General features: G+C 43.6%; 1 protein-coding gene across 1 annotated transcript in view; it reads right to left on the bottom strand.

Annotated features, from left to right (window-relative positions):
• Positions 1–839: 839 nt before the first annotated feature.
• Positions 840–11,565, bottom strand: part of SLC7A11 (solute carrier family 7 member 11) — an 84,451-nt gene continuing 73,725 nt past the window's right edge. The window contains exon 12 of the mRNA XM_004606271.2: positions 840–6,986. Coding sequence (XP_004606328.2) covers positions 6,919–6,986 — 68 coding nt within the window. The 3' untranslated portion in view covers positions 840–6,918. The remainder of the gene's footprint in view (positions 6,987–11,565) is intronic.

Raw genomic sequence — 11,565 nt, 5'->3', positions numbered from 1 at the left:
AAAGACATAGCTGGCCTGTAAATCACTGTTTTAGCACAGGTGTTTGACAAAACAGGCTGCTGGAGCAACCAAATGACCATTTAATCCAGGCCACTGTTGCCATCGTACTGCAAAAGTTCTTGCCACACACTATAAAAGGCACTTACTCACACTCACAGTATCTAATAACATGTCACCATCGAAATAGCCACTCACATACAAGTTGTCCTACCTTCTGATGATGAAAAAAATAAATTAGTCTTCCTAGTAAAGTTTTGACCCCACAGTTCACTAAAACCACTTTCCAAAGCAAACACAGCTATACAAACCATAGAAAGGCATGACAGTCCCATCAGGAGATGGATTCTGAGTCAAGAACTGAGAAGCTTGGTCTACCAGTGCATTGCCACCATCTGTTCCACTCCATGAGAAGTGGGAATCATGCCCTCAGAAACTAGAGTCAAATCTTTGTAGAGAAAGTAAGACAAATTAGGTCCTCCAAGCGTTCGGTATGAGAGACCATTTGTCTTGCCTTTCTCTGACTTGTGCTTATTATAAAACCGCAGGGAGCCAACATTAGCATCTGTAAAACACAACGACATGCTCGTTCATCTGTTCAGTGTGGAGAAGACACAGAACATCGTACTAGTGAGGGATGCACTCTTCACCCATCTGGAGTCTATGTACACGTAATCCTCAAAAGGCTGAGACGTACCACCAGACACAAACTCATCCACAGAGAGATATTTGGGGCCGATGACTATTTGAAATAAATAACCTGGTCATTTGTACCTGGTTATTTTCAACACTATCATCACCTTGCTTTTCCCTTCCCCACCCCCCACCTCCCCCTGCGCCGCCAAGCTGATATACACTCTCTGAGTAGATACCCCTGTTTATAAAATCTAAGTATCAACACTTGACAGATTTTTCAGCAGTAGTTAAACATATTCACAAGGAAAAACTATTAGATAACTCATTTCTCCAGGGAGAGGATAAAAATAATCCAACACTAAAAATTTTGGGATGATTCTTATTGTTTCTGTGTAGAACACACAAAAGTACAATAAAAGTGCTACATGGTAGTGTTTGAAATCAGTAAAGTACACAGTAGTTTCATGTCAAAGGTTACTACTGCCGCAGCATACACTCATTTGGAACAAGTCTAAATGCTCAGAGTAGTATTTCTCAACACGATATACTTTATATTATTATAGTCAGTAAATACAAGATTGGAACGAAGGGGAAATTCCAGGACCAAAAAAAAAAATAATAATAATCCAGAAACCCTGAGCCTAAGACAGTGCAACCTAAACCCAGGGAAGACACTGCATTGCTTCACAGGAGGAACTGTGATCCGGCCTCACGTCCTTGCTTAAGTCACACTGCTCACCACTGGCCGGTGACACAGCTGCCAGAGCTAAGTGCCTCTCAGTCTATGTTCCCTCTCCAGCTCTCTGTGCCACCTTCGAAGGTGTCCACAGCGGTCATGAGGAGTCGGCAAGCAGGTCTTCAAACTAATAAGGAAATCCAGTCAAAAGTCATTCTGAGAAACTAGAAGCAGGAGTGCCCAGGTGGGGGTAAGTGTGTCTGCTTTCAAGCTCTGGGGTCCCTCTTGGGGGATACATGGCAGAGCCCCAGTGCTCTGAGAGTTCCTTGAGAGAACTGTTACTCCCGAAAGCACTTTGATCCACGAAACTGCTAGGAGACAGTGACACTGTGGATGTACCCTTGATCCAAGCATCTGTGACGTGCACATCTAACCGTTATCTATTTGGAAACTCTCATCATTATTAGTGATATTTTACATCCAATAGGAAGAGAAAAAAGGGACCTCCCTAGGAAGTAACTCTAAAAGGCAGCTTCTTCACAAAGAACCAAGTTAATCGCATCAAATTGCAGTCTCCCTCCTCTACTGAGGAGATGTTGAAATGTTAAAAATAAAACAAAAAGAATTGTTGATTCCCTCAACAACAAAAAAATTGAGTTAATAGCCCTTTAAGGTTGTAAGGAAGTATTTCACCACAGATGGAAAATTGGTTAATTCTCCATGAGACCATGATTTACGCCTTTGTGATTTTTCTATAAGTGCTAAAAATAGGCCAAGAATTATTTTTAGATGCCAAGTAATTTTGAAAATGCAAAAACGAACAATCTTCCAATTGGCCATCAAGAAGATCTTTAGTATGAATACCACCTAGAGATAACACCATTATGTGGCATATATACTGAAAAAGATTAAAAACACTGTTTATTGGGAAATTAACCTAAAATAATTATAGCTATTTTTACTATATGTTAAATGTAAATGGAAGCTGTCAAGATGATTCATTAGCTCCTCTAATTTGTACCCTCTACCTACTTCTTACCAGTTCTACAGTGCCATTTGTAGAACTTTATCTTTCCTATCAAATTCCTGCCTTTGTTAGGAAAGATATAACTCTGTAAACATTACCAGCACTTAACACATTCCATATTACATACAGTAGGATGAAGAAAGATTATACTCAAGTAAAGCATAAATTTCTTGAGTCATCTGCATTCAAATTCCAAATCACTTTCTTTTACAAACTAATGAAAATAACTACGGTCAAAAGCCCATTGTGTTAGTATGGCTCAAAACTCACACATAAAATACGTCAAAGGTAAAACCCTGTCCTTGTATATCCCATAATGCACATTATGGAGAAAACCACTTATACTTACACATAGAAGCTTCAATCAGCTCACTACATTATTTTTTAAAATCCTAAAAATTTTCTACTTATTTCTTATCTGATCATATGAGAAATGTAGCTCATAGCTGCAGTCATTTTACCTGTCTGAGGGTCAGATAGAGACTTTGCAGGACCAGGAGTGTAATATAATTTTGCTGGTCTAGAAGAAAGTTAGTGAAAACTTCCTAATGCAAACTGAGGGAGAGGACTTGAAAGGGACAGTCTAAGTTAAGCAGCCTGGAGCTTCTGTCCCACAGGCTTCCTGGGAAAGTTATCTGTGCCCATCAATTATAACAGCTGATTACAGTGCACAATAAATTATAGCAAAATATTGTCACCTCCAATCACACAACACCTTTAATTTCAGCTACTCTAATCTCCAGTTTTCTCGCTTTTCATAACCCATCCTTCAATTTTAAGAGAGCAACTCCAGGTCAAAGATGTCCCCTTTCTGAGCAATACATTCACCTGCAAGCAGGGATAAGGTAAGGACTTTCTGAAGACCGATGATAGCTCACAGAGCATTGTGGTGAGAGAAATGATCAAGCTTGGGCTACTCATCCTGACGGCAGCAATGGGGTGACAACTTTGCCAGGCACATGAGACAATATGCATATTTGGCACAGACATGTTTTAGTGTTAAATTACCAACAACTATTATGTAACCAAATCATCACCTGTCCTCGTGTTTTTTCACCACGGGGTGGAAGAGGAATAGCACACAGGTATGTGTGCACACAGTGCATGCACACACCTGTTAGCTATCTTGCAGACTACCATCATTCTTTCCAGGAAAACTCTCCAGTCTCAAGAAAGACAAGACCAAGATATATTTGCAGGAGATCAAATCGCCATTTAAAAAGTCAGATTTTCTTCATTTAATCCAACAAAAATCTCAGCAATATAACCTCATCTTTTAAATAATGGAAAGATTTTTAAATAGTTGGAAGAATTTTTAAGTGGCAATTTGATCTCCTGCAAATACATAAAATAAGATCCAAAATATTCCATAAAATACTTTATAATGCTATGTGGACTATCAGTCTATATTTCTACCAATATTTTCGGTTTTGGAAGTCTTACCTTGATCTAACTAAATACTAGGAATTCTCTATGCCACCAAATCCAGCATGCTTAGAAACAGCATATTAATTTTCTTATGCTACAATGACCACTTTTACATTTGTGCTACAATAAATCTATATACCAAATATATGAACGAGTGAATAGGTTTGTTGGTTTTCAGTCACATGCAGCAATGCTAAGGGCTCCGTGCTTGCTTTGTGCCCAGGGATTTCTACTAGTGGTGCTCGGGGTACCCTGTACAGTGCCAAGGACTGAACCAAGGTCAGCTGCATGCAAGACAAGTGCCAGAACCCCTGGATGATCTCTCTGATCTTGAACAAATATTTCATATAATATAAAAGTATACATGTGTGTGCATAGGAGAGTTTTCAAACTATTGGGCAGGATAGCATTCTACAAAAAAAATTATGAATTTTGATTCCCAATTGCAAGAAGACTTCATCTTTCCATGACTCATCTTTAAAAAACAGGCTGAGAAAAAAAAATAATAAAAGGTTGACATATACCTCAAATCTGTATTACTTTTCTTAAATGACTGATTTAGGAAAAGGTATAGTACAATGATCACTGTATCACTGTCATCCCGTTGTTCATCGATTTACTCAAGCGGGCGCCAGTAACATTTCTATTCCTCCCAGCCCTGAGATTTTAGCAGCCTCTCCTTACTCGTCTTTCCCAATGATTGGAGGCTCTTTCAGGGTCAGGGGAATGAGACCTATCGTTACTGTTTTTGGCATATCGAATACAGAATGGGTTGCTTGCCAGGCTCTGCCCGCGCGGGCCGGATACACTCAGTAGCTTGCCGGGCTCTCCAAGAGGTATATATACATTACCCAAATATGGTGTGGTAATTATGGAAAATGGGTAGGAAGTGTCTTATAATGTGTCACACAGCTACTTTGTAGCTGTGCAGTCGGAAAGTGGCCTGGAGTGTGGTGACGGTTGGATGGTGAAGGTCGGCTGCCAGGGCCTTGGGGTGGGGAGGGTTCTCAGCCGACTCCCTCTGGGGTGCCCCGAGTGAAAACAGCCTGGCGCAGAGTTCAGTGATAGCATAAATTACCAATGCAAAACAGATTTTTGAAATTAGTGGAATGAACAATAAATAGTCTAGTTAGGTCATAAAATATAAATATAAATTATGACCAAAATAACCTAAAATTACAACAAGGAACCTAATCTGCCACCACAGCTGTTAGAAACACATCAACCTCTGGAATCATTGGGAACTACACAAACTTTTCCAGGAGACTTCATCGGGTTTCACGGGGCAGGCACAAACACAATCACTGTTGATTTAAATCATATGGACACATACCATTATAAATGGGAATTTAACCAAATCTCTTTTTATCTCTAGCAACAATAGAGAGAAATGCAGACAAATGAATATAGGTTGTAGAGAATACAGGTTAAATTTTTAGACCCCTACAGTAAGGGAAAAGGGATGTAATCTTTATAAATTTATTGATAGACCCTAAAAGAATCTCCCGTTAAAAAGTCTATATATATATATATATAGTGTGTATATATATACATATACACACACATATATATGCACACACATATATCAAGCACAAAATTTGAAATTAGTTAATTGGGTTTTCTTCAAATTACAAATCAATTTTACCCTGATCAATTTTTTATGAACTCTCACATCTGTTCTTAATAATTTCATTCAGGATAATTCTTCTAAAACATTATTTCAAATGGAAAAAAATTAAAGAGTGACACATATTCTGGCCATAATGAACCATTTAACCTTAGATATATGTTACTCTCTTTTGAAAAGTTCACACTATTTTCTAAACCTAGCGAAATACCACCTGTCTGATAATAAAGAGAGAGAGAGAGAGAGAGAGAGAGAGAGAGAGAGAGAGAAACTGCATGAATGTGTGTATTAGATATCTCTTTGGCAAGTTGAATGATAATTAAAGTGAAGAAGTTACTGACAAAGCCTCGACAAATGGAAAATTTTCAGAAATATCAGTAGTAAATCTTACTTAGCAGTGACATTTCTGCCTCAATATTTATGTAAATATATTCCTTTTCCTAATTGATCTGGACAGTTTCAGCCACAGAGATATTTTAACCGAATATAAAATGTAAAATGTAGAAAGGAAATATACAAACTGTCAAAATTTATCACCATGTAAAAATAGCTACTTTTTTTTTAAAGTTCAGAATTACAAAATTGCCTATAGATAGATTACAGAAATCCATATAACATTGGGGCTACTAGCGTGGTGACTTCAATCTTCTATTTTGTTGTCATTTGACCATTTTTAATTGCACGATTCAGGTTTATGTAGTGAAATAGGTGGAGGTGCTTAAGAAGATTAACTGTCTGACTACTGCTTCACTCTAAGAAAGTTGGTTACTAACTTTCCTAATCAAATGGGCCAAAATGAAAACATAATGGCACAAAACCATAGACTTGGTAATAATGAGTGGAAACACTTCTAGCATCACTAATTCTCCAAGATATTTGCACCTCTCCTAGTTTTGTCTCCTAGAGAATAGCTCCTACAAGCTCTTGTTTAATGTTCTCAAGAAAATAAGGCATAGTTTCCTCTGTCTTTTGTTCAAAAAATGTTCTGGGCGTCACCCATTAAAAGGTAAGTGTGATCTAAATTGCTAAAGCAAAGCAGAGCAATGTCAACGTTAAATAAATGCCCTACCTCGAGGTCATCATGAGGATAGACTTGTTTTTTTTTTTTTAATACGAGTAGAAAACACTTTTCACAGTAGCGTCATCCACACTATACAAATGCTCGTTTTTATAAAAACCATCACATACAGAAAAGACCTCATCTTCAATATAAAGGCTTTTCTCCATGGGAAAACGTGATGCAGAGAATCACCACTCAAACACTTGTGCATTCTCTTCTTGGCAGGAGGTGCCAGGCACTTCAGAACCTTGCGAACTCATAGTTCATTTGCACAGGAACTCGACAGAAAACGGAGTCACAACTAAGTCTCTGGGAAACCAGTTTGAACAGAGATAGAAACTGATTCCTTTTGTCCATCGCCAAAGTTGCAATCACGGATTTTCAGAAAATGAAGTGAAGCTCCAAAGTGCATTTTTGCCCATTGGGCAGAAACGGGCTGGAAACAGATTGCCAAGATTTCACATAATTCATAATTTATGACAATCTTCTTCTGGTACAACTTCCAGTATTATCTGCAATGTTCTGGTTACTCTGTCTACAGGGAAATAAAGAAGAGACATTAAAATGCATGGCAATCAGAAATGCATAAAAAAATACCTGCAAAATATATATTATTTGGGATAGAATTCTGAAAACATACAACCACCCATTTTATAGAGCACTTTCAAGAATTATTTACTTCATTAGAATCCTATCATGCTTGATTAACTTATTTGTCACTTCCCTAACTTCCCCTGATGGTTTCTCAATGAAAATACATTAATATTTTGTATTCAAATGTGAGCCTTTATTCATGAGCCAAGGAGGCTGAAAAGTATTTTGAAACAGTAAGACCACAGTAAAAATGTTTAAAGTTACACCTCATACTCAACTTAAAGATTTGCCTTTTTTGTACCTCAGAGATTATGATCAATTCCTTAAGAAAAACAGGAAAAGAATGAAACTAATTGCCAGCCCCAACCTATAGTGGATTCTTAAGAAACCTCTTATCTCTGTGAGACTCATTTGCTGAAGCTGCGAAGGAAGGGTCTGGGGGTGATGTCAGCAGATGAAGTGCTCAGGGAGCACAAATTTAGGCAGCACGAACTACTCTTAGACGGGTTACAATCAACTCGAGTGCTTCGGCACAGCAGGGAAACAATTAAAAAGACAATCTCAGTATGGGGGGAAACAGGTCCCAAACATGCATGTGATTAGGGACAATTAATAGATGAAAATACATTAAGAATCACCAAACTCAATCACAAAAGAAAGTCACTGGATTTAAAAACAGGCCCCCAAACCCTGAAAGGGACATTTTTTCCAAAGAAGATGTACAGGGGACCAACAGGTCCATGAGGCACAATACCGGCCATCAGGGACATCCAGGCCCAAGCATGTTAAGGCCTCACCCCAGCTTGGTCGTCTTTTATCATCAAGGTAAGCACCAGTGTGGGAGAGAACCCCCACATGCACTCTGACTGGTGTAGCCTTATGGAAAATAGGGTCGTGGTCTCCCCCGGATGGAACACTGAATTCCCACTCTGTCCAGCAAGCCTCACTCAGCGGCATGAAAAAAGTCTCTCTGGGGATTCCTGCCTCTCTGGCCGTCTCCGCTAGATTATTCACCATCGCTGTGGCGGGGAACAGCCTAAGAGGCTGGTGAGTGAAGACACCGTGCCACAGACGCCTCACAGCAGGACTCACCACTGAGCCCCAGGAAGAAGCCGATCCTGTCCCTGTCACAATGGGGATGCACCAGCAAGACCCAGGCCCAGGGGCAAGGCACAAAAGCCCAGTGGGTGGTCTCCCTGTCCTGTGGGATGTGAAAGACTGGGCTGTGAAGCAGAATAGGGGGTCCCTGGAAGCAGGGTGGGGGGCTCTGGAGCCGGTTTTAAGGGTAAAAGTGTGGAATGAGTAGATGAGTAAGTTCGGTGTTTTGTGAGTAGCTAGGTGACAAAACGCTGGACCTCATGCAACACTGTATTATAAACTCCAAAGCTGCTCAGACACTAGGGCCTAGTTGTCCTCCATATACACAGAAGAACTGAAACACGCGTGACGTCGAAAGGCTACAGCAATAAGCACGTTGCACTACATAAACCTGTGCAGCCAGCACCTCTCACTTACAAATGTCTTAAGGTAATTGGATCACAATTTTTTAAAAAATGTTTTTGATGTGGCAGTGAGACTCATAAACGTCATCCCTGGACCAACCCCGGGAGCAGTGCCTAAGATATCAGCGATGCATCGTTCCAAGCCTCACCCAAGACTCCGCCAATCAGAAAAGATGCCATGGGGCCAGAGCCACAGCACAGGGCACTTGCCTAACACACAGCCAAGCAAAGGTCAAGTCCCTGCACGCCACAGGGTCCTCCGAGCCCTGCCAGGTGTGACCCCTGAGCACAGAACCAGGAGTCAGTCCTGAGCACCAATGAGTGTGACGCCAAACAAAACACAAACAGAAAAAAAAAAAGGAAGGAGTCAGCATCTCTTGATCCTGCTGGACACAGAAGCCCAGAGCCCGCAGCTGCGTGGTTTCGAGGCTCATTGTACCTCAGCAGTCAGAGATTCTGGGACTCTCCATCCTCAGGACACTAGTCCCTGCCTGCTGCTCCTCTTCGAAGTCAGCTTCGACAGACCCCCTTGGCACTCACCCCAGTTCCGGAAGCTCTGGACCTTGGGTCCTGAGAGTTCCAGCCCACCAACGGGCCACAGAAAGACACAGACTCTCGAATTTATGGCCTGCCACCACCGATAGCCCTCCGAAGCATTATCCAGCATTACTAAGAGAGTAAATGATGTTTAAATCTTCGCTATTTTAGCATGGATCCTCAAGTTTGTTTTCCTCGACACACTATTTTCCTAGTACACACTAATTATAAAGCATCCAGCCCAGCCAGGCAAATGGTAAACTGCATATAAATGCTTCTTGAATAAATGATATTCTATGCCAGCCCACTCCTTACACGGAAATAAGCACTGAGCACAGAATGATGCTCTCGGGGACCATTAAAGTGCCTGTTTATACAAAAGGGAGAAGGCAGTATTTTCCATGCAAAACAGATGTGTGCAAAAGTACCATTGATAGAAAGTGGTGGGATTTTTGCTTTTTGTTATTACTATTATGTTATTGTTTTTGCATGGAAGGGAGGAGCTGGGGCTAATTCACAAGAGGCCTTTTGCCTTCCTAACACACACACCCCAACCCTTCGGGACCAACTTAGGGGTCCCGCTCTGTCCCCACTGCGCTGGTCTCCTGCCTCAGAGACCCATCCACTTCTCCCCCCTACTCTCTGGTCCTGGTCCTTTCTCCCCTACGGTAGGTCAGTCCCACAGACTCTCTCTCTTGGCTGAGCACTGAGCACCTCCAGGTTGATCATTCTCAGAATGGAGCTACCGTGTCTATGGATCTGCTGGAACTCTGCCCCCTTTCTTGGCAGGCTCCCTGCAGCCGTGGGTCAGAGACGGGCACTCGGCAGGTCTGGAAACACGCAGTGCCCACAGCATGCACACCCCCGACGGCCACCATGCGCTGGCAGGTAGGGACATCCCACCCCTGACGTTCTCTCTTGAAATAAAAGTCAGAGCATCCGTTTCTGTCTGGGGCTCTCAGGAACTGTCAGTTCAGAGCCCAGAGCAATCTCCTTCCTTCTTTATCACGTGCTGCGGCTGTTCTTGAAATCAGTTCAACCCACAGCACCGCACTTACCCACACCTGGCCCGAGCACAGGTCTGGGAGCCAAGAACCAAATGCACCTGTGAAAAAGCCCCCGGACCAATCTTCCCCGGCGGCCGAGGGAAGAACACACCTGCACGTAGTTCCTCGGAGCCTCGAGCCCCCTTCCCGGACCTGCTCTCCTGGTGGCCTGACTCGGCAGAGAGGCTGGTTTGGGCGCCTTCCCCTCGGGGTCATAGTGAAGCTTCCCCAGTGCAGACAGGGCTCTGGAGCAGGCTGTTGACTGCCCAGTGGCCAGCAGCATCCTGCTGGCCTTGCCTAGAGGGCTATTTATAACAGAGGAGTCCGGTTTAACACACGGATGCCCGGCGCGATTCACACCTGGGTACTCCACCTGGAAGCGGTCCAGTTAACACAAACTGCAGCACCAGCCCCGTGCAAAAGAGAGCTGTCTCCCTCCGGAGCTCACCCGACACAGGGCTGAACGGAGTCTACCCTGGGGCTCAAGCGGGGAGGGGGTCGAGAGACGGAGCCGCAGGCTGCAAGCCCTGCTCTGTAAGGGCTAGTCACCTCCAGGTGCGCGCATGCGTGTGTGTGTGTGTGTGTGTGTGTGTGCATGTGTGTGTGCGCGCATGGGATGCATGCCCCTGGCTGTGACCACGTCCAGAGAGGGAGCAAGGCCATAGCGAAGCGTTGGTTGATAGAGAAATGACTGATCGATGATCAGAGAGATAAATAATAGCCAGATGGTAGAGGGAGAGATAATGGATGGCCGCTTAGCAGTCGGAAGCTGGACCGACAAGCAGCCCACAGAGTTAGCTCTCCGCCGGGGAGGGCAGCAAAAAGCTCCGCAGCGTTGGAATATTCCCTTGAAGTGCACGCTTTCTGCCCGCTGAAGCCATCCGACAAAACGTGGTTCAACACTGGCATCCTGTGGCCAGAGAAATTCCTGGGATCTTGGGAAATCTCGCTCCTTCGGGTCCTGCACCTTCCCCGCGGCTCCGAGCCGCTGCGGCTTCTATCCTGCACTCGGCAGTCGCGGGCCCCACGGAGCCAATACGCTCCAGGGTAACAGGGTGAGGCTAAACGAGGCCAGAGGCCAGAGGCGTTACCCCACAAAACTGAAGGCTGCCCAAATGGTCCCCACCCAGGGTTTCACTCTGACAAGGAGGGACCTAGGGGGCACAGGGCGGTGGGGGCTGCCAGGCTCCCCCAAGCTATGTGTATCTGCCGGTGAGGGTCTTGTCGTGGCCCAAGGCCAGGTAAACAGACTCTGATAAATGCTCAACGCTATGCACAGTCTTGATTTCACCAGGAGAGCCTGGCCTAGGAGGACAGTCTAGCAGAGTGACTGAGCTGGCCCGGCCTCGGGGGTTTCCAGGCTCTGCCCCCGGAAGGCCTGGGGGCATTTCTGCAATAACTAGGAGGGGTGCTACACACGGCTGCCAGGCTACCA

Source organism: Sorex araneus, chromosome 7, assembly GCF_027595985.1.
Source record: "Sorex araneus isolate mSorAra2 chromosome 7, mSorAra2.pri, whole genome shotgun sequence".
NCBI classification, from domain to species: domain Eukaryota; kingdom Metazoa; phylum Chordata; class Mammalia; order Eulipotyphla; family Soricidae; genus Sorex; species Sorex araneus.
The sequence above is the reverse complement of the archived record's forward strand: the minus strand, read 5'-3'. Positions and strand labels throughout refer to the sequence as shown.